Source organism: Cicer arietinum, chromosome 5, assembly GCF_000331145.2.
Source record: "Cicer arietinum cultivar CDC Frontier isolate Library 1 chromosome 5, Cicar.CDCFrontier_v2.0, whole genome shotgun sequence".
In the NCBI taxonomy this organism is placed as follows: Eukaryota; Viridiplantae; Streptophyta; class Magnoliopsida; order Fabales; family Fabaceae; genus Cicer; species Cicer arietinum.
In genome coordinates, this window is record NC_021164.2 from 2503114 (window position 1) to 2527197 (window position 24084).

Consider the following 24084-nt stretch of genomic DNA (forward strand, 5'->3'; position numbering starts at 1 on the left):
CCATAGCCTGCTGCCAAAGAGGATCAAGAGCAACCTCTTTATAGGAAGAGGGCTCAGACAAACTGTGAATAGAGGTTAAGAAAGAAACAAACGAAGTTGAGTAAGTGGAATAGACAAAATCATGTAACTGAGTAGACTTACGTTGACGAGAGGGGTAACGAGGAGGATCAACAATCGCGGACAACAAAAGGGAACGAACAGTCTCTATAATATGATGGTGTTTCCTTTCAGCAACTCCATTTTGTTGAGGAGTATCAGTGCAAGATGTTTGGTGGAGGGTGCCATCATAAGCAAGTAATTCAGAAAATTTATTAGAGGTATATTCACCACCTAAATCACAACGAAAACACTTTATAACAGAATTATGTTGAGTTTTGACCATTGCACGAAACATATGATAAATGTCAAAACATTCAGACCGATTTTTCATAAGATAAACCCAACAATAACGAATGTAATCATCAATAAACGAAACATAATATCTAGATCCACCTTTGGTGAGAACCGGTGATGGACCCCAAACATCATAGTGAACTAAATCAAAGGGCGCATATGAAACAGAAACACTTTTACTAAACGGTAAAGCTGGAAGTTTAGCAAGTTTGCAACCACAACAATCTGAGATATCACAGGTTTGTAATTTTCCTAAGGCTCCAGTAGAAGCCAAATATTTTAATCTAGAAGCAGAAACATGTCCAAGGCGATAATGCCATAGATAAAAACTAGAAGATAAGGAATTCAAGCGGAAACTAGATAATAAGTCAACAGTAGTTGTGAAGGCTGCAGTATCTGCGAGTCGCAGGTCATCCAAAACATAAAGTCTCCCTTTTCTATGACCTGTCCCAATCAGCCTCCCGGAATGTGGATCCTGCACACAACAAGAAGTGGAAGAAAACATAACCGAATAACCGAGATCACATATTTGACTAACAGAAGCAAGACTCAAAGTAAGATTAGGAATATAATAAACATTAGAAAGAGACATGTTAGGTGTGGAGACAGAACCAACGCCTGCAAATGGCATAGGAGTTCCATCAGCAGTCATAACCGACACAGACGAGACAGGTTTCATAGACACAAAAGATTTATCACCGTATGTCATATGATGAGATGCTCCCGAATCAAGAATCCATATGGAATGAGATATATCTGACATACTAGAGGAGTTCGAACCTTTAGAAGAGGTGGCAGACATGGAATGTGATTGAGTGGCAAGAAGTTTTTTTTGAAGTTGTTCTGCAATATCAGATATTTAGGAAGCAGACTCAGATGAGTATACAGAACCAGAACTAGAGCCAATGGTAGAAGGAGCAGAAACAACAACATTGGACAATGACCCCCTAAAATTCTTCTTCTCATGTGTTCTCCCCAATTTCGAACAATGTGCTTTCCAATGTGCTTGAAGAGAATCATCTTTAGCATCATCCATAACAAATAATGATAGGAAAATACGACAAATACAATCACTGAGACAAAATAAATTAGGGATAATCTGGTGCTGTGTGAGTCCAATTTCTCCCCCTACAGAAGCCGTTTCTCCGATCTGACCGTTGAAGACGAAGACCTGAATGTTGCGAACCTTCTGTCCAAAAATCAGCCCGATCCAACGGTTAAAGAATGCACAATCGATGTTTTTGTGAGTCTGATTTAACAAAATCGGGAATATAGTTACTCTTCTCTTTTCTCTTTTGGTGGTTGTCTTTCCTATCAAAATAATATCTCTCTTATTTATAGTAGATCACAAAATCAACCAAAGCTCTTTGATACCATATTAACAATGAAAAGAGGAAAAAAGAGGAAGAAGAGAAACAACCACTCTAGGGTTTCATAACATAGAATGAACCAAATTTGAGTTAATAGGGTTACAATGAGTATATATATAAAATAATATAATTGTCTAAAATACCCTTACTACTAATATATAATAATATTGTCTAACATTAACAAATTCTTGTTTTCTGTCAAACTATCTATGAAAGGACTTTTGTATATTGTAGTGCTGTTTTGGTCCCACAAATATCGAGAAGTTCTGGAACAAACCTTTTTAACAAATTATGTGTTCTTTTCTTGTTACTGATATGGGCTTAGATTGCTCTAACAACTATTAATTAGTCTAATTCTCCTTTATTATATATCTTAACAAACACTCGGATGGTTTGCTAGTTGAATATTTTATTTTTTATTTGTATTTTATGCTTCGACTTTGCATCAAAAGTCGAATTCTTGCTGAGATGGATCGCACTTTGACTGTCACAGAATAACACAAACTTATCTTGCTTGAGGCCTAACTCATGTAGGAATTTCTTCATCCACAAGAGTTCTTTGGAAGCTTCAGTTGCTGCAATGTACTCAACTTCAATAGTGGACAAAACAACACACTTTTGTATTTTTCCCACATCTTGTTAGCATCTATTTCAGTTTCAACATGTGGATGCACACTAAGATCCAACCACTGCCTGATCAACGCCACTGCCTTTCTATTCATCTTCTTCTAGTCAGCGTCAGATTTATCTACGGGTTTAGCAGTGTCACCCTCAATAGGATCATACAAATCTTTACTGTATAACATGTCTTCCATGAGAGTCTTCTAAAGTGTATAATTAGAAGAGTTGAGTTTAATCATATTGGGACCTTTATTTTCCTCCTCTATTTAAATGCACAAATCAAATAACCAGACTCTGATACCACTTTGTTGAGAAAAAAAAACCAGAGATAATTAGCGATAACTATCTCAATAGTGCGGAATATTTTTCCCCCCACCTATACAGATAAATGGCCAAACAGAAAATACAATTCTAGAGAGCAAAAATAATTGGCAGAAAATTAAATATGAGACAAACGCAATTTTTAACGTGGAAAACTTTTCTCAGATTGAGAGAATAAAAACCACGGGACCTCAGTAAAACTTCCACTATAATAATTAATGGTACACAAATAGTCTTCCTAATAACAATAGGGAATATCAATCAACAATAACAACCTTATAACAACATTCCATTAAAGTGGATATGCCAAAGTAACTATCAGAAAAGATAAAACTACTCAAATTATATATTAAAGTAACAAACTCTCAGTGGTAGGAATAACATACTAATTTTGTAAATCAAACGAAACAAGTTTGCTTACCACCACCGAAACCAAACCCTTATTTTTCTTCTCTGGCAACCGTTCTTCTTCCGTTGTTTTTCTTCTGTATATTCTTAGGGATTTCTAAATCCCTTTTATTACCTTCAACTGAGTCAAACCCATTAAATTTTTTTTTTTCTTTATTCTTTTTATTTAAATAATAATAATAATAATAATAATAATAATAATAATAATAATATAATAATAATAATAATAATAATAATAATAATAATAATAATAATAATAATAATAATAATAATAATAATAATAATAAAATTGGTGGGTTCCACTTGAGGAGTTAGCCCACCCAATATTTCTACACAAAAAAGAAGAAATTTTTATGAAAAGTATATTGAGAGGCAGAGAAAACAGAAGGGTTTTGTTTATAACAGCTTGCATTATATTTCAAGGATTTTTCTACTCTTTACAAAGAGCTGAAATATAACAACAGAAGGGAAATTTAAATCCTAAATATGAAGGGTTCCCAATCTATATCTGTAGGCCCACTTAGAGTTATAAAGAGGGTGGAAAAAGAAGTGTTTTCTCCAGCTTGAGAGCCATAGCCTTCCTAGTAAGTATACTTTTAACGATATTCTTTTCTTAAAGCGACAGTGTTGATGAAAAGAATGATAATGCTGTGTTGTGGCATTCTTTCAGGTTACATCAGGTGGCACATCTTCTGGTTAGTACTAAAGAATTTTTGAATTTGTACTGTGGGTGAAATAATTTTTTTTTTATTTTGGGATTGAAATATGCTGAAAATATTCATTTTCTATTAGTCCTATTTTGGGGTTCATTGGCTAGACTTCCATTAAAATTTCACCATATAATTCTGTTAGGCTTTCAATTAATCTTAATAATAATTACTCTTTCTAGGATAGTGCTGGTTAGTCTTATTATTACACAATGTAAATGAGGGAGCAATTTATTTTGTAGTTTTTATATAATTAAATTTGTTTTGTTTTGTTGCCTATGTGAAATTTCACTTTTTTTGAACTGGTCAGATAAGAGCTGATGTTAACAACATGCTTGATTGTTATTGTTCACTTATTTTTCAGGTGGAGCTTCTGGTGACAGGTCTAAGGTATGCTGTTAAATATCAACAATTGTTTCATCTTTGTAGTTTATTATCCTTTTCAGATTTTGTACTTACTTGGCTATACTTATTGCTTTCATTCCATTTAGAGCTATTGTTTTTTTTAATGAGCACCTGCTTGATCCTCCAAAGATTAGTGTGTTATCATATTAATTTTTTGAAGATTTTAGTCGCTAAATTAAATTCAAAATTCTATAATGTCATCATATTTGTTACCGTGGAGGACTTAAGTGGTGATGTAAAGCAACAAATTTGATGGCTATTTTATTTTTTTGAAGGACTAGTTTAGAGGTAAAAAAATCTTCCAAAAACTAATGTGATGGATGACATGTTGATCTTTGAATGATTAAATACATGATTTACTCACAGTGAGGTGTATACATTTTAATGTCGATCAAATTGATCTATAGTGGAAAATGTAGTAAGCAGCACATCCAGATCCAATCTTTACAGTTTGTGGCAATCCTCTCTGATGTCACATGTTTATTTGCTTACATAAAAAAGAAAAAAACAGTACTTCAAGATCCAATCTTTTGAGATTTAAAATGGAAAGCTAGTTTTAAGACTGAATAATCGTTATTTTACTGTTAAACTTTAACCTCACTTGTTTGTGCTATAAACCAAAGATTTATTTGGCAGAGCTTATTTGAACTTATTTTATGACATAAGTACTCGTGTTAGTGTTTAGAAGAGTTTCTGAAAATAATTTATGATACATCCTCACTAAGTTGTTTTTCAGCTTATTTTTATAAGTTTATTCTGACAGATCATTGTCATAAGTTGTTGTTCTCAACTTATACAAAGTTGATCCTATTTCCTTGTTGGTTATAGTAATAACTTAAAACGCTTAAAATTAAGCTGTGTACCCAACGCTCTCCAAATTCATGATAACTCCACGATTGAAACATGTTTGATGTGCGAATGTGATTTATTTTTATGATTCACAAATTATTTCACTTTGAATTAATGTTCCTTCATGTAATCCTTATGGTTAATTTGCTTTGCAGGACTCTGCATTTGAAGCCAAAGTTGCAAAGCTTGTTGAGCTAGGATTTGGAAGAGAAGCAGTTATACAAGCTCTTAAATTATTCAATGGAAATGAGGAACAAGCTGCTGGGTTTCTTTTTGGGGGCTGAAAAGTGCATTTCTTATTTGAAAAAAGGATTAATTAATTTATTACTTCACTTGATTTTTATTTTTTGCTAATTTCATTTCAAATTGTAAAAACAAGTTATAGGCCTGATGATTACATTCACAGTCCACTGTTCATACTGTAAGGAATGTTTCTATTTGATTGATAAACTAACTTATTGTTTCTCAATGCTTTGAGTTCATTTTAGCGACCTAATATTCGATTAAGGTACTGATAATGAAAGTTTTTCCTCCACTAATAATAATAGCATTAACCGGGGTATATTAATGTATTTGATCCCTGCTTTGCTTTCTTGGGCTTTGTATGTTGGTGTATAAAAGTTTCAGTTACTAACAAATATCTCTACTTCAGTGGACATGATTCATGAATGATAGCTGTTGTAGATGGATATTCAAGGTTCTGTTTGTTAAGAAAAAAAAAAGTAATTTTAATTTAAAATAATTTGGATAGTTTCACTGCTTCAATGGACATGATTCATAGAAATTACTTTTTAAGAAGTTAAACAGTGTGTTTGGCACTATTTTTAAGAAGTTAAACGGTGTGTTTGGCACTATTTTTTACTAAAAGTTGAACCTAAAATGTTTTATCTTTGAGTAAATTTACTTAAAAGTGAACAATAAGTTTGAAGGTAAGTGTTCTTTAAGGTCGTGAGAGTTTCAGGTAAAATAAGTTGGGGTGAGTTGGTTTTTTACTTAATTTCAAAATAATTTTTATTAAATACTCAAAACTAAAAAAATAATTTTTATAATTATTGTTTTTGTTTTTAAATTAACATATCATTAAACATAAGCATCACTCTAACAACCATTTTTCATCATCGACTACTCACCTCTACCACCACTCTAACAACCATCGACAACCACCACCGACCACCTCCATCATCACCGACCACTCACTTCCGGTCAACACCTCTTATCACCCACATGTAACAACCGTCACCATCACCTTCGACCACTACAGTCAATTGATCATCAACCACCATCTATGATCACTGCTACTACCAACCACTCATCATCTCCCATCACTGATTGACCATTGTTACCACCACTGACTATCATCTCCAATCACCTCCATTATCATCGCTCACCCACCTCTGGCTATTGCCAACATCGCCAACCACCACCACCATCTCTGACACATGCATTCACCACCAACCACCATCTCTTACCATCGTACATCACTACAGTCATTGTCAGTCATACTCCGATCACCACCTCCAACTGTCAACTATCTCTTTTGATAGTTGCAACTATATTCAACTAAGATCACTATTGCGATAATCATCTTCCACAAGTGGTAATGACAATACAACTTGGGGTATTCACATGAACCCATCCTTATTTAGGCCGAGAAAAATCGCTTTGATTGGGCAGGTGAAGATTTTTCCTGAAATTAAAACTTGAGTGTGGGGACGGATTTTAGGTGTTGATATCCACCTTGCACCCAAACCCATCTTGCCACTAATACTGTTGTCATGTTTAAATTTTATATACAGAAACATATTCAATATATTTAATATTTTTTTAAATATTAAAAATTATAATTTTCTCTCTATAAAAAATATGATTTTAATATTTTTTTATTTTATTATTATATTATAATAATTCTTTTATTATATTGATTATAATAAATATCATTTTTAAATTTATCATTTTATATATATGAATTGGTGCAATTGCGGGTGCAGACGGAGAAACTCGAACTCTATGGCTGGCGGATATGATGAGTGATAACTTAAATCTCCTATTTTGAAATTTATTTACGCGAATGTCCTACATTTTTTTAAAGTAGGAAATCGCTTCCTCAGAAAACGACGGAAAAAATTTACAAATGTAATAAGAGGTCGCTTCCTCAGGGAACGACCTGTAACTGATATTTTTTTTTATTTTTTTTTATTTTAACATTTGTTATTAATTATGATAATAAATTAAAATTAATTTAATTATTTAAAAACTAAAAATACTAATAATAAATTAAAATGAAATACATTAATAAATTATAAATAAATTTTATATTTTGATTATTATTATTATAGTAAAAAATTATTATAATTAAAATGATTAAATTATATTATAAATTTCAAAAAATACATTAAAATTAGAAATCGCTTCTCCAGAAAAAAAAATAAAAAATTTACAAATATAATAGGATGTCGCTTCCTCAGGGAACGACATGTATTTTTTTTTATTTTTTTTTATTTTAACATTTGTTATTAATTATGATAATAAATTAAAATTAATTTAATTATTTAAAAACTAAAAATACTAATAATAAATTAAAATGAAATACATTAATAAATTATAAATAAATTTTATATTTTGATTATTATTATTATAGTAAAAAATTATTATAATTAAAATGATTAAATTATATTATAAATTTCAAAAAATACATTAAAATTCAAAAAAAAAAATACATCAAATTTGTTGCAGAAAATAATAATAACAATTAAATAAAAATAAAATTTTATTAATAACATGAAAATGAAACAAATTACATTGAGAAAATTGATTTAATGAAAGCATGTGGCAGTAGTTCTAATCCACCTACAACTTAGAAAATGATCAAAATCAAGATGAACCAGAAGAATCGCAACTTTTGTTCAGATAGCTAGACGAGTTCGATGACATCCTAGATGTGAGACTGTGGGTCATTTAGGTGGACATCATTGATATAAATTTGATTTTTTTTTTCTTCTCAAATATGATGTTTTTTTATCGCTAATTTAATGTATTTCGTTTCATTTTCATGTTATTAATATAATTTTATTTTTATTTAATTGTTATTATTATTTTTTGCAACAAATTTCATGTATATTTTTTTAATTTTAATGTATTATTTTTGAAATTTTTAATATAATTTAATCATTTTAATTATAATAATTTTTAATTATAATTATAATAATTATTTATTATAATTATAATAATTGTTTATTATTATAATAATAATAAAAAGATAAAATTTATTTATAATTTATTAATGTATTTTATTTTAATTTATTATTAGTATTTTTATTTTTTAAATAATTAAAATAATTTTAATTTATCATCCTAATTAATAATAAATGTTAAAATATTATAAAAAAAAGGTAAATTACATGTCACTTCGTGGAAAAACGATTTCCTATTTTAACAAAAAAAAAAAGGATATTTCTGTAAATAGATTTCAAAGTAGAATATTTTAAAAATTAAAAATTAAAAATTAAAAAAGATATAATAATCAAAAATCCTCAAGAATTTATCTATCTTGGGGACAAAAGTCTATTAAAAAACATCTAAGCACTAAAATGATGATCAAAATTAACTTGATGTTTAAAATCTTAATGCTCACTATCAAAATTAACTACTATACATTACTCCTTGTTAACTATTTTTTTATTATTTTATATTATTATACATAATACACCATTCATTTAATTAAGACATTTAATGATAATAATAAAGAGTTTAACATTTTTAAAAAACTAATAAATTTTTTTGAAAATAGTTATTTACTTATAACAGTGCCAGGTAGAGAATTATTGAAGCCACTATGTGTGAGAGCCTCAAATCCAAGATATATATAGTTATTTTAGTCTAGAATACAACCACTAATATAATTTTGATAGATTTTGCCAGTGTTCTCCCTTTTCCAAAGGGAAAAATATTGTCAATCGAAGATAAAAAACAAAAAAATAAATGAAAAAGAAACAGTAATTCTTTCATTACAAGACAGGATAAAACAAATTTTGATTTTTCTGTAACAATCACTCAGCAAAGATTCATGAATAATAACTCTATAATTCTTCACTATAAGATCAAAACCTCTCTGCCAGCCTAGCAGAAACGGCTCTCAATTTGGAATAGACCTTTCCTGCTGGTGACCCCATAATTAGGTAACAAAGAGAATCCCTAGCAATCTTGATGTTTGCAAAAGATCCCAGAATGTGAATTTTGGTGTCAGCAATCACAATTCTTGTCTTGGATGCATTCTCAATTGCAAACTTGGTTTTACCACCTTTTCCGGACAATCTTCCAATAGCACGGGACAAGTGATCGCCTCGAAGTGTCTTAACATCCTTGATTTCAAAGGACTCAACATAGAGCTCATCCAATCGCAGAAGGGCAATAGCATCTATGACATCAAAACCCAACATGAAAGCATGAACAAAATCAGCACATTTTTGCAGGTTACTGATGTCAGGTGTATCATGCCTTGTCTTCAGCTCAACTTTTCGAGCCTTCAAATTCATTCGGAGGTCAACTTTCATCTGCTCATATACAGGAGTATAGATGTCCATCCAAGCTTTCTTGAGAGGTGTATAACGATGTGGTGGAACTGATACCTTGCGGAACTGAACCTGACCACTAGACATCTCATGAGGTTTAAGAGGCTCAAACTTCGGCTTCGGAGGCAAGACTTTTTGTTCAGAGGTGGCAACGTCAACTTCCATCGAAGATGATTCCTGGTTTGACTGCATTTTGCAACTGTTTAAAGAGCACCAAAAAAGATGATTAAAAATCGAAACATGTAATGTTAATAAGCAAAACCAACTGCCTAAGTAGTTCTAGATGGACAGAAAACATAGTGAAAATTTAATGATACAGTAAACAAACTCCCACTACTTGCATGTTGGTATAACGTCTAAAATATGCTTCAAATAAGAAGCAGTTTGGGGTAGCTTTTCTTTAACATAATTTTCAACAGATGTTTTCTTTTAAATTATTTCATTACAGTAAACAAACACAAAATAACTTTTGTTTTCCTTAAAAACCCCAAATACATAATATCTAAATTATAGAACATCAAAATCACTTCTTCTTAGAATCTATAACAAACAAGTCTAAATCTTATGCTAAGATATCAAAAAATACATTTAACCCAATTAATAATTTTTGAAACACAAGACTTTTTCAGAAACCAGCATCAATTCAGATTTTTTAACAGAATACTTAGAAAAATAGAGACAGCCCAGTAACATAATTATATACTTAAAAAACATAGATTCACAATGAAAATAACACACCACGTTTGGGAACTCAAAGCAAATCCTATATAAAAATTAATAGAACTATGTAGTGTGAATTTCATCAACTGTGACTCGCACAAGTAGAGGGGAGAAAAATCGAAAGTAAAACCTGAATAAACTTAATCGGTGATTTAGGTTGACGGTGATTCACGGCGAGCCTTGCTTGTTTAAAGGCGATTTGATTTTAGTTCAAAACAGGGCAAAACAGTTGGTTGTTTAACTAGCGTTGGGCTTGAATTGTTTGATTAGTTTTTATACGTTTTCTTAAAAAGCAAGTGAGTTGGGCTTGGACTGTTAAGTGAATTGGGCTTATAAAATTTCATAGGAATAATATTACAAATTTATTTTTTTCTTTTTTATTATTCAAATACTAAAAAAATTAAAAGATTTAGTGGTGTGAAATGATGAATGTTATATTATTTTTCATTTATTGTTACTTTAAATATCACATTAAAAATTAAAACATTTAACTATCACTGAGTTGAATCCGTTATAACATTTAAACTTTAAATTGGTGTCTACACTAGTTTAATGTAAACACATCAAGAAGCAAATCAAAAGTGCAACACAAACATCAAAATATACAATCAAATTACACATAAACTGCACATGAAATGATAAAATCAATACAAACTAACATTACTTCTCTAAATAAATTATAAAAAAGGAAAAAAATTTACGAGCGCAAAAAATAAACTAACAAAAAAGTCGTATAAAAAACCAGAAAATCAAAAATAAAAAAAAACATCAAAAAAACAACGAGAATCTTCACACACATTGCAACAGAAACCAAAAACAACAAAACCATCATAAAAATCACAATCAGCATGTTAACACAAAAATAACACCAAAAAAGTATCAAAAATACCTTCACAACTAAAAACTTCACAAAACAATCACACAAAAAACTGTCAAATACCAAAAACACATATCAGAGTCAGAATCACGAACAGCAACTTCAGAAGAACACAAAAGTTACTAGATGTACTCGAGAAAAAAGCACATAAGGAAAACATTGTGCAAAAACAAAGCAAAAAATCAAGAAAAAACAGTTAAAAATTACAACAAAAAAAAACCCTAAAATCGAAAAAATAAGCAAAATCAGGAAATGGTTGGTTATACCTGAACAGTAACGGAAAAATCGGAAAAACCGAAAGATTCGAAGTGAAAGAATAAGGAGGAAGATGAGAAGAGAGAGAGAGCACACGGTGCAGCTTTCTCTCACTAGAAATAGATAACAAAATGTAAAGAGAGAGAAAGTGACGGAAAAATAAGATTTAATTGCAATTTTGGTCTTTCTATTTTATTTGAATTGCAAAAGTAGTCTCTCCATTTTATTTTTCTCCAGTTTTAGTCTTTAAACATAATTTTAGTCCAAAATTTAATAAAATTTCATTTTTTTGACGTTAATTTAAGTCACATCATGCATCAAGATCCTATTGGGTAAATTATAAAAGATGTGATGTAACTTTAAAAAATGTCACATTTTTCAAGTTTTGAACCAAAGTTCTGTCTGAAGACCAAAATTGAAGATAAATAAAATGAGAGAATTACTTTCATAATTCAATTAAAGTAGAGAAATCAAAATTACAGTTAAGCCAAAAGTCGGAGAGAAAAAACACTTAAATGAAGAAAGTTAGAAAACTTATAAAGATGAAGTGGGTCCTTGAAAATGACTATTATGTCCCTACCTTGTTTATTGTCACTACCACTGTATTTACCATCTATAATCCTTCTCCTCTAAGTAGCCTTTTTAAGTATTTCTTTAAATAAAACATATAGCTTAGATTGTTCATTTATTTTATTTTATTTAAATTAAAGATAGATAATTATGAGTTATAAAAAAGTGATTTTCATATTTAATAATTTTAAATTTATATGTTAGAGTTTTTTTTTTAAATAAAAAAAAAACATGAGCTATTTTGTATTTGTTCATTATAAAGAAAATTATTTTTTGGAAAAATTTGTTGTTAAAAATGATTTTGTAGAAAATTACGCAACACAACTTCTTATCTGAAATATTTTTTAGTTAAAATACTTCTCGTGATCCCTTAATTTAATTTCATGTAACAATTCAAAAAAAAAAATAATTCTTTATTTAATTTTAAATAATAATTTGATAATTTATTTCTTAAAAGATCAACAATATTATCCTGTTTTTATGTAAACTCATAAATTTCATCAAAATTTTCAAATAAAATTCATTACTAATTTCAAGAAAGTTCATACATTCATCAAATTTGTAACTCAAATATTCAAATAAATTCATATTATCATTATTTATTTGATGAATTTAATGTTATTTGATAAATTCATATGTCGTCTTGTTCAACTTTAAATTTAATACATTATATTATATAAAAGACATTACATTAAGTATATAAAATATAAATATTAAATAAAATTATTTTAGAAAGAATCGTTATAACATTATTGAATTAAATGAAAAAATTAACAATATATGTGAAAAGTCGTATATAACGTCTTATAAAATTATTGTATATGATTAATGAGTTAATGCTTAAGGAAAAAAAAAGATAAAAACAAATCTATTTTATTTTTATTTAAAAAAATAATTAAATTGTAACTGAACTGATATTTATTTATGTATTAACAACCTAAATAGATTTAAGAATGAGAATAATTATTAACTTTATAAGTTCTTATAATAAAAATCAAAACTTTTTAATAATTTTACAACCTCAAATTTTGTATAGGTAAATTTGAAATTGTCTAATTTTAAATTTTATTTTATATTTTTAAATTTATTGGGTCAACTTTGCACACCTATTGAGACTAATCACTTAAATTTATAAGACCTAAATATGCTAAAATTTATTTTTAGGAATTTTAACAATGAATATTCAAACTCAATTCAAACTACACTAAAAAAAATATCTATTGTGAGTTTTTGTGATATTTTCTGTATATCACTAAAGTTACTTTTAGCTACAGTTAAGGTGTGGCTGTTTCTAAAAATGTTATACTATTTTTTTTTTTTTTTTAAAAATTAAATGCAAAAAGTAGAAAATGGTTTTCCCTTTCTTCCCATTTCTCTCCTATTTCGTTAAACCCATTTCAGTTTGTCTCATGTTTGTTAAATCCATTTTCATTTCTCTCATGTTTCGTTGAACCTATTTTCCTTACTTCCCTCTCAGAAGTTTCTCTCATTTCAGTTACGGAAATATCGTTTTTCCATTTTCCCTCTCAGAAATCGCTCTACTTATCTAGTAACAATTCGATTTCCTCGACTTTCCTCTTCGATTCATATTCTTCTTCAATCTTTTTGTTATCGGATTTCTCTAATAACAATTAAGCAGATTCAGTTTTTCCCTTCTTCTCTCTTGTAGCAATTCAATTTTCTGCAATTCAATTTAGCTCTTCTTCTCTCAAATCGTAAAATCGCTCATCTTCTTCTTTCGATTCGATTTTGTTCATCCAATTTTGTTCAATTTCGTTTGTCGTCTGACAAAATCGTAAAAATTAAGTTTGAAATCGTTCTTCCATCTCAAATAAATGAATATCTTTCTTCCATCACAATTTCCTCGAATTCCATTTCCTTCAAGACCTCTTCATCGGATTATCAGGCTCCACGGTTGACTTCACCTATAACTCTTCTTCTCAAATCTATGACACTGTCGTTTCAAAGTGTCGGATTCTTCAAGGCAGATATTAGGTGGCTCCCTGGTTTATTGTGATAGCCAGCTATATTGCAGCCTCTAGTAGCAATTTTCTACTCTTGATATTGGTAATTCAAAAATCACACAACATGTTAAATAGTAATGACAATCTTCATGAGCAATGAACATTCATTTACATTGATTTAAGTCTTGGCTTTGCATGGTCCACAAGTGAAAAAATCACCAAAGTGTGTTGCATAGAGATGATGGTTTTTTTCCTGAACTTTCATAAATATTTACATAGATACTTGATTTTGATCTCTAGATTAGGACCCTAGGTATCACCTCTTATCTTATAAAGTGCTTATTATTGTTTTGATTCTTAATTAGGGATGAATTCTTCTTTGTTTGATTCTTAATTAGTAATGAAATGGTAGGAAGATATTGTATGCCAGCTTATGGTGTATATATGTTGTGATGTGCTTCCTTAGTCTGACAGCAAACTTGGATTGTATTCCCGCGTTAGAATCTGTATTCTTTGATTTGAATTTCACACCAAATGAGTTTGATAGCTTTGATGAAGTTCATGGATTGTATGAGGGTTGAAGTTTTTGTGATCTGCAATATTATTATTATTGAGTAGTTGGATATTTTCAGGAGCATCAAGTGGTCTTGGTTTGGAAACAACCAGAGTTATTGCTTTGCGTGGTGTTCATGTTGTTATGGCAGTTAGGAATGTGAACAATGGAATGAATATCAGAAAAACTATACTTAAGGAAATTCCTGCAACTAAAATTGATGTTATGGAATTAGATCTTACCTCTATGGCCTCTGTCAGGAAATTTTCAGCTGATTTTAACTCCTCTGGGCTTCCACTCAACATTCTAATGTAAGAAATTTAGAAGTGAATAAATGTAACTACCTATGTTGGTTTCGGACATGGACACGCCTTTAATATGAAGTGTTAGTGCTACATAATTGATGTATAGATTACACATTTGAAAGTTGAGATATAGTTACATGTGTTCGTTTAGTGTCACCATTAGACACGAAACACGTTTTCAATTTGAAGTATTGATGCTACATAATATATGTATAGATTTCACATTTGAAAGTTGAAACAAATAATATTCTCTTTTTCTTTTCTTTTCAAGTAACAATGCAGGGCTTATGGCTACTCCATTCATGCTTTTCCCAAGACAATATTGAATTGCAATTTGCAACCAATCATTTAGGTAATGTATATTGCATGCCTCACATTATAACATATATGTCTCTAAAAGAAAGTTGTTATTTACTCTCTTGTTGTCAATTTCAAAACAAAAAATTGAAGGTAATACTTGATACTATTATGTAGGCCATTTTCTGTTGACAAACCTTTTATTAGAGACTGAAAAAAACTATAAGAGACTGTAGCCGAGAAGGCAGGATAGTTATTGTATCATCAAGGGCTCACAGATTTGCATGTAGTGAATGGATTCGTTTCGATAAGATCAACAATGAATCAGTGTAATCATCTGGCTGCAGTGGTTAATGTACAAGCATTCTTTTCTCTATACAAGGCTCATAATATAGTTTTTTATATAAAATATTAACCTTTCATGTTCAGTATTTTAATTTCCCGGAGCTATATAATTTCAAGAAGTTAGATGCCAGTAAACAGCCTGACGAGGAATTCTTGGCCCAGGTATATTTGTGCGACAACCTTGGCTCAGTATTTTTTGTTACATCATTGATGTTGTTCCCATACAGACACCATGTGATTTTCTGAGCTTTCAGGTTTCAATGGTATCAAGGCTGAAGCAACAAATTTTTTTCCACTTGCTTGGATATTGCGTTGATGGAAACTCCTGTATTCTTGCTTATGAATTTACATCTAATGGGTCTCTTCATGTCATTTTACATGGTATATGATTTTGCCTTTCAACTGGTCATGTTAGAAAAGTATCAAACATTGATAATGTGATTCCCCTTAGTATTTTAGGCAGTTTTATATTTATTGTATTTCTGTAACAGTTTTATATTTATTGTACTTCTGTAACAGTTGTATCTTGCTATTATTAGGTTTATGTATTTAGGATCAATCCCATAATGACAGGGATCTGTTTTCCCTGGCTCATGTATATATATAGGTCCAGTGACCTCATAATAAAATAATGAAAAGAATATTATTCCTTCTAATTTAAGATGGTATCAGAGCTCCTGATCCTTGGGAGCCTCTGACCGTGCCTGTAAACCCTAAGTTGCAGCCTTCATTGCTGCGCCACCTTTAAGCATTGTTGCAGCCTTCATTGCAGCGCAACCCTCCGTGCCTGTAAACCCTAAGTTGCAGCCTTCATTGCTGCGCCACCTTTAAGCATTGTTGCAGCCTTCATTGCAGCGCAACCCTCCGTGCCTGTAAACCCTAAGTTGCAGCCTTCATTGCTGCGCCACCTTTAAGCATTGTTGCAGCCTTCATTGCAGCGCAACCCTCCGTGCCTGTAAACCCTAAGTTGCAGCCTTCATTGCTGCGCCACCTTTAAGCATTGTTGCAGCCTTCATTGCAGCGCAACCCTCCGTGCCTGTAAACCCTAAGTTGCAGCCTTCATTGCTGCGCTACCTTTAAGCATTGTTGCAGCCTTCATTGCAGCGCAACCCTCCGTGCCTGTAAACCCTAAGTTGCAGCCTTCATTGCTGCGCTACCTTTAAGCATTGTTGCAGCCTTCATTGCAGCGCAACCCTCCGTGCCTGTAAACCCTAAGTTGCAGCCTTCATTGCTGCGCTACCTTTAAGCATTGTTGCAGCCTTCATTGCAGCGCAACCCTCCGTGCCTGTAAACCCTAAGTTGCAGCCTTCATTGCTGCGCCACCTTTAAGCATTGTTGCAGCCTTCATTGCAGCGCAACCCTCCGTGCCTGTAAACCCTAAGTTGCAGCCTTCATTGCTGCGCTACCTTTAAGCATTGTTGCAGCCTTCATTGCAGCGCAACCCTCCGTGCCTGTAAACCCTAAGTTGCAGCCTTCATTGCTGCGCTACCTTTAAGCATTGTTGCAGCCTTCATTGCAGCGCAACCCTCCGTGCCTGTAAACCCTAAGTTGCAGCCTTCATTGCTGCGCTACCTTTAAGCATTGTTGCAGCCTTCATTGCAGCGCAACCCTCCGTGCCTGTAAACCCTAAGTTGCAGCCTTCATTGCTGCGCCACCTTTAAGCATTGTTGCAGCCTTCATTGCAGCGCAACCCTCCGTGCCTGTAAACCCTAAGTTGCAGCCTTCATTGCTGCGCTACCTTTAAGCATTGTTGCAGCCTTCATTGCAGCGCAACCCTCCGTGCCTGTAAACCCTAAGTTGCAGCCTTCATTGCTGCGCTACCTTTAAGCATTGTTGCAGCCTTCATTGCAGCGCAACCCTCCGTGCCTGTAAACCCTAAGTTGCAGCCTTCATTGCTGCGCTACCTTTAAGCATTGTTGCAGCCTTCATTGCAGCGCAACCCTCCGTGCCTGTAAACCCTAAGTTGCAGCCTTCATTGCTGCGCCACCTTTAAGCATTGTTGCAGCCTTCATTGCAGCGCAACCCTCCGTGCCTGTAAACCCTAAGTTGCAGCCTTCATTGCTGCGCTACCTTTAAGCATTGTTGCAGCCTTCATTGCAGCGCAACCCTCCGTGCCTGTAAACCCTAAGTTGCAGCCTTCATTGCTGCGCTACCTTTAAGCATTGTTGCAGCCTTCATTGCAGCGCAACCCTCCGTGCCTGTAAACCCTAAGTTGCAGCCTTCATTGCTGCGCTACCTTTAAGCATTGTGTACCAAAAACAATTGCAATTTTTCTCAATACTAATATCTACAAAAAAACAACACATTCTTAAATGAAAGACAAAATTTGAAACTCAACATTGTGGGAAAGAAAGAAATTAGAAATTATCTTGCAAGTGAGAAGATAATGTTGATCAAGTTACTTCATTAAAAATTTGATTAAAATCAGTAAATAAAAGGAAGAAGGAGGAATTATGAAAGAAAGGAAAGATAAATGTGTGAGGTTTATTTTTGTAGAGGAAGATAAAAAAATGAAAAAAAAGAGATAAAAAAGGGGAAAAGTAAAAAAAAAAAAGGGAAATTAAATAAAGAGAGAGATTGTGTGGGGATCATATGTTTCTGTGTTTAAAAATCATTTCTCAAAGTAAAAAAATGGGAAACTAAATGAAGAGAGAGATTGTGTGGGGGCCATATGTATTTAAAAATGTGCTTAAATATCATTACTCTATTTTAAAAGGAGTGTGCATATGAATTGTTATAAATATCAAGTTGATATTTGAATGATATTCAATACTAAAAATTTCTCCTTTACTGATCACCTTTTCGGCCGCTAATTTTTAAAAATCGATATTGAGAAAGTGTTAAAGAAATTTGATCATTTTGATTTTAATATACTTCCACTACATTTGATCAAAATGTTAATTTATAACCACACAAAGGATGTCTTGTGGCACAACTAGATTATTCAAAGGTAATCAGATCCTTGATGTAAGTCATAAATTGTACCAGACCTAATATAAGATATATATATATATATATATATATTGTTGGAGGATCAAGTCGGTATACAAGTAATCCAAGTAAAGAACATTGACATGCTATTAATAAAGTATTAAAATATATGAAAGGAACAATTAACTAATCTATAGTGGGATATCCTTCAACTTTGGAACGATATACATATATGAGTTGGGTAAATGATGTTGAGGATCATGCTTCCACAAGTAGATCGATCTTCAACCTTGGTGTGGATGTGCAATTTCTTGGGATTCAAAGAAATAAACTTGCATTGTTGAACCACCGTGGTTGCAAAATTTATTGTTCTAGCTACAGGTAGTAAATAGGCTCAATGGCTAAGAAATTTGTTGTATAAGATACTAATTTGGCCAAAGTCAATGACACCAGTTATGAGTGGTCTTTGTTTGGAAACAACCAGAGTTATTGTTTTGCGTGGTGTTCATGTTGTTATGGCAGTTAGGAATGTGAACAATGGAATGAATATCAGAGAAACTATACTTAAGGAAATTCTTGCGGCTAAAATTGATGTTATGGAATTAGATCTTAGCTCTAGGGAATATGTCAGGAAATTTGCAGTTGATTTTAACTCCTCTGGCCCACTCAACATTCTAACGTAAGAAATTCTAAGTTAGTTCTAACCTTACTTTTTTCAGATGTATATGGACTAATGTTGTTATTTAAATTTCAGATTGAGTATAAAAAAATGTCTTATATGTCTTTATGTATAGATATATATGCTATGAAATACTAACACAATAACAATTACGAAATCGGCCTCGACGGTTCTTGAATCAGAAAACCCTTATAGGACGAGTAGAGAAATCTACACACTGACACATAGTCCCTAGTAATAAATTGAAAAATAGAAGTGAATAAATGTAACTACCTATGTTGGTTTCGGACATGGACACGCCTTTAATATGAAGTGTTAGTGCTACATAATTGATGTATAGATTGCACATTTGAAAGTTGAGATATAGTTACATGTGTTCGTTTAGTGTCACCATTAGACATGAAACACGTTTTCAATTTGAAGTATTGATGCTATATAATATATGTATAGATTTCACATTTGAAAGTTGAAACAAATAATATTCTCTTTTTCTTTTCTTTTCAAGTAACAATGCAGGGCTTATGGCTACTCCATTCATGCTTTTCCCAAGACAATATTGAATTGCAATTTGCAACCAATCATTTAGGTAATGTATATTGCATGCCTCACATTATAACATATATGTCTCTAAAAGAAAGTTGTTATTTACTCTCTTGTTGTCAATTTCAAAACAAAAAATTGAAGGTAATACTTGATACTATTATGTAGGCCATTTTCTGTTGACAAACCTTTTATTAGAGACTGAAAAAAACTATAAGAGACTGTAGCCGAGAAGGCAGGATAGTTATTGTATCATCAAGGGCTCACAGATTTGCATGTAGTGAATGGATTCGTTTCGATAAGATCAACAATGAATCAGTGTAATCATCTGGTTGCAATGGTTAATTTACAAGCATTCTTTTCTCTATACAAGGCTCATAATATAGTTTTTTATATAAAATATTAACCTTTCATGTTCAGTATTTTAATTTCCCGGAGCTATATAATTTCAAGAAGTTAGATGCCAGTAAACAGCCTGACGAGGAATTCTTGGCCCAGGTATATTTGTGCGACAACCTTGGCTCAGTATTTTTTGTTACATCATTGATGTTGTTCCCATACAGACACCATGTGATTTTCTTTCCTTCTAAATTTAAGAGGTATCAAGGCTGAAGCAACAAATTTTTTTCCACTTGCTTGGATATTGCGTTGATGGAAACTCCTGTATTCTTGCTTATGAATTTACATCTAATGGGTCTCTTCATGTCATTTTACATGGTATATGATTTTGCCTTTCAACTGGTCATGTTAGAAAAGTATCAAACATTGATAAACAGTGGTTGAATTTCTTTCTACATTAAGGAACTGATAAATTATAGATTATAGTCTGTATTTTACTTATATTTAAATGTTCTCATCATTGTTCTTTTACATGTAGGCAGATAGGGGGTTACAGGAGCACAACCTGGTCCAATTTTGACATGGGCACAGAGAGTAAAAATTGTTGATGGGGCTGCAAGAGGGCTTGAATGCATGAGAAAGCTGATCTCCATATTATTCACCGGGACATCAAGTCAAGCAATGTGCTGATCTTTAATGATAATTTTGCTAAAATTGCAGATTTTGATTTGTCAAATCAGGCTCCAGACATGGCTACACGTCTTCATTCCACCCGTGTCCTTGGAACCTTTGGTTACCATGCACCAGAGTAAGATTTCAAGTTACAAACTAGACCACATGCATCGTTTTATCCCTATTGGATGTGACGGACCTATTTTTTGTGTGTAAATGTTGAATAATAATTATTGGAAAAGCCATGGAGAATGTTCTTATGCTACAGATGACTGGACAAGCATGAACAATTCCCATATATTATGTTTCTTTATCTTAGTAGGCAGATAGGGGGTTACAGGAGCACAACCTGGTCCAATTTTGACATGGGCACAGAGAGTAAAAATTGTTGATGGGGCTGCAAGAGGGCTTGAATGCATGAGAAAGCTGATCTCCATATTATTCACCGGGACATCAAGTCAAGCAATGTGCTGATCTTTAATGATAATTTTGCTAAAATTGCAGATTTTGATTTGTCAAATCAGGCTCCAGACATGGCTACACGTCTTCATTCCACCCGTGTCCTTGGAACCTTTGGTTACCATGCACCAGAGTAAGATTTCAAGTTACAAACTAGACCACATGCATCGTTTTATCCCTATTGGATGTGACGGACCTATTTTTTGTGTGTAAATGTTGAATAATAATTATTGGAAAAGCCATGGAGAATGTTCTTATGCTACAGATGACTGGACAAGCATGAACAATTCCCATATATTATGTTTCTTTATCTTAGTATCAATTTGGGAAAACCATCATTTATATTTAGTGCCCCAGCTTCAACTGCTAAACATTATCTCGTGGATGCAGATATGCAACGACTGGACAACTGAATGCTAAGAGTGATGTATACAGTTTTGGTGTTGTCCTTCTGGAACTTTTGACCGGTATAATTTTATATATTTTTCAAATGATAGGTAAATTCAGGAACCTACCTATTGTGGAAAATGGTGAAGTCATTGCCATACTGGATATGACCAGATGTCTTTATGATGCCATATCTAGGATGGAGAAGGCTTCCGAGCAGGCGAGTGCCATTGTTGCTGCAGTTGAAGGCGCGAAACGCCATCGGGGTAACAATGCATCAGGTTTGTTTATCATTATATTTTCATACGCTTCTTACAGTATTAAACTAGTGATTGTATTTGAATTTGTAAATTGCATCCACATTCATGCACGTCTTTTTAATGTTTATACAGTTGTTTGTACTACTGTTGAATTCTGAAGTGAGTCCTCTATTCGCTTAATCAATCAATTGTATGGTTAATTACTCCCTAAACTTGGTATTATTGTTTTTGGACATTCCTCACCTGCAACTTGTAATTTTCTTAAAAAGTTATTGATTTATATTCTTGTTTTGGGGACATGACATTTTTATCTAATGGACCGTTCTTTTTGGAACATTTTTCAAATATTTTATTTAGGAAGATGATTTCCGTTCTTTATGAAATTAGTTTGCAGTTTATCACAATAAATGTGAAGAAACTCATTATTGCTTCTGTAGAAAGTTTATTGAATTTTTTGAACAAAATAACTATTTATTGTATGTTTTAATAGAATTAGTAAAATTAAATTATACTTTATTGTATGTTTCAAAGACATTAGTTTATAAAAATAACTTAGAAGTTTAATTTAATTTACTGATATTAATAATTTAGAATTATAATTAGTTGAGAGATAAAATAAGTTTAATTTAATAAATAATAATAAGTTTTAGTGACAGACAATACCGTAGGAATAGATCAATTTTTTATTTATATTATCTAGTTTTTAGTGATAGACAATACTGTAGAAATAGATCAATTCTTTATTTATATTTATCTACTCTTTAGTGACAATTATCATAATAGCTTTATTTATATTTATCTACTCTTTAGTGACAATTATCATAATAGGTAGAAATAAAAAACATGTAGTGACAGTCTCTAAAACATATATCACACTAACTTTATGTGTCACTAAAAGTCAATTTCCTTGTAGTGATAAGACATTGATTAATATAGAATAGATCTTTGCCATCTCATATAAACATTCTTTGAATATTTTTTATAGAATAAATGGCTAACAAACAACACATCATTGTAATAAAATTAAGCTGTGGTCATTATATTTTGAGTTATGTGAATTGATTTACTTATATGCGATAACTCTTGCTTGCATATTTGGATGTTGAGACGAGGAACAATGGTTAATAAGCTCATTCTTAAATGAATTATTATGATTGTCAAGTAGTATTTTTTCTTTAATCAAGTGAATGATGTACAATTTATTTATAATTGTTTGGTTGAAAGAATAGATAATTGATTGAAGAATAAATTATTTAGTGAACTTTTCTCTTGTAGACAAAATTATCACTTTTTGATTATTGTTCTAAATTTAATTGTTTATTTTTAATTATTGTTAGAAACTTTATTATTTATTTTTTACGGTAGTTTAGGTAAAGACTAAATTGTCTCGATTTTAATTTTTGCTGATTAGAATGTATTTTTATTAAATTTGGAAATTAAATTGGATCTTACAATTTTCATAAAATAATAAACTGAAAGGTTTGTAACTATTTTTATTGATTCATAATTTTGATTTTTTATTTTTAAATTAGAATATATAGTTCTTTAATATTTAAAAATTTCCTTTCACTTAATTTTAGATTTAATTATTTTACTCGTGTGTCATTTTGAATAATAATCTGACAAGTTACAATTTGAACGTAATGATATATATTTTTGAAAAATATGATATTTATAAAATTTAATATTTCTTTCATTTTAAGATATATATGTATTTCACCGATGTATTATCACACCACTTGTGATTTGTCAAATTATCTATTCAACTTGACACATTAACTTTTTTATTTATTTATAAATTTGAGAACTATATTTTCAAATTGGAGAGACAAAAATCATGACTAATGTATTATATTCTCAAATTAATACCTATTGCATGGCTGTTCTACTATAATGATTCTTGCAAATTTAGAAAAATACAAAAGCATAATATCACAACTTAAAAGAGAATTGTATCGTGCACCTCCCACCTATTCCTCCCACCCCCCATTTGAGATGAAAAAATTATATTGCCCTTTGTTTTGTGTATAAAAACCCCCAAAACATTTACCTTGCCTTTTTTCACTCCTATCATTCGAAACTTTCATTTGTTCGAATCAGTAAATTGCAAACATTCCAACAATTTAAATTTTCGAAGTTGAAAAGTATGAAAAAATCGAAATCATTTGAAAGTTTTCAGCAATCACAAACCTTTGAAATGTTAAATTTCGAAAGTTTCCAGCAATACCAAATTTTCGAAATGCTAAAATTCGAAAGTTTCCAGCAACTTCAAATTTTCGAAATGCAAGC

The 24084-nt window shown here is 31.3% G+C and overlaps 1 protein-coding gene, 2 long non-coding RNA genes and 1 pseudogene across 3 annotated transcripts; 3 read left to right on the top strand and 1 right to left on the bottom strand.

Moving 5' to 3' along the window:
* The first annotated feature begins 3478 nt into the window (after positions 1 to 3478).
* Positions 3479 to 5543, top strand: LOC101504692 (uncharacterized). The gene is made up of 4 exons (XR_190512.4): positions 3479 to 3697; positions 3784 to 3808; positions 4185 to 4210; positions 5230 to 5543. It is a non-coding gene; the product is annotated as an uncharacterized lncRNA (long non-coding RNA).
* A 3413-nt stretch (positions 5544 to 8956) lies between these two features.
* On the bottom strand, positions 8957 to 10631 carry LOC101504364 (uncharacterized). The gene is made up of 2 exons (XM_004516292.4): positions 10493 to 10631; positions 8957 to 9841 (listed from the first exon to the last, which is right to left on the bottom strand). Exon 2 carries the CDS (start codon positions 9832 to 9834, stop codon positions 9172 to 9174), a length of 663 nt encoding a protein of 220 aa, XP_004516349.1. The 5' UTR covers positions 9835 to 9841; positions 10493 to 10631; the 3' UTR covers positions 8957 to 9171.
* A 4205-nt stretch (positions 10632 to 14836) lies between these two features.
* On the top strand, positions 14837 to 22250 carry LOC101508224 (probable receptor-like protein kinase At2g47060; annotated as a pseudogene).
* On the top strand, positions 18630 to 20178 carry LOC140920267 (uncharacterized). Its single transcript, XR_012162997.1, has 3 exons — positions 18630 to 19724; positions 19847 to 19998; positions 20099 to 20178. It is a non-coding gene; the product is annotated as an uncharacterized lncRNA (long non-coding RNA).
* Positions 22251 to 24084: the final 1834 nt, after the last annotated feature.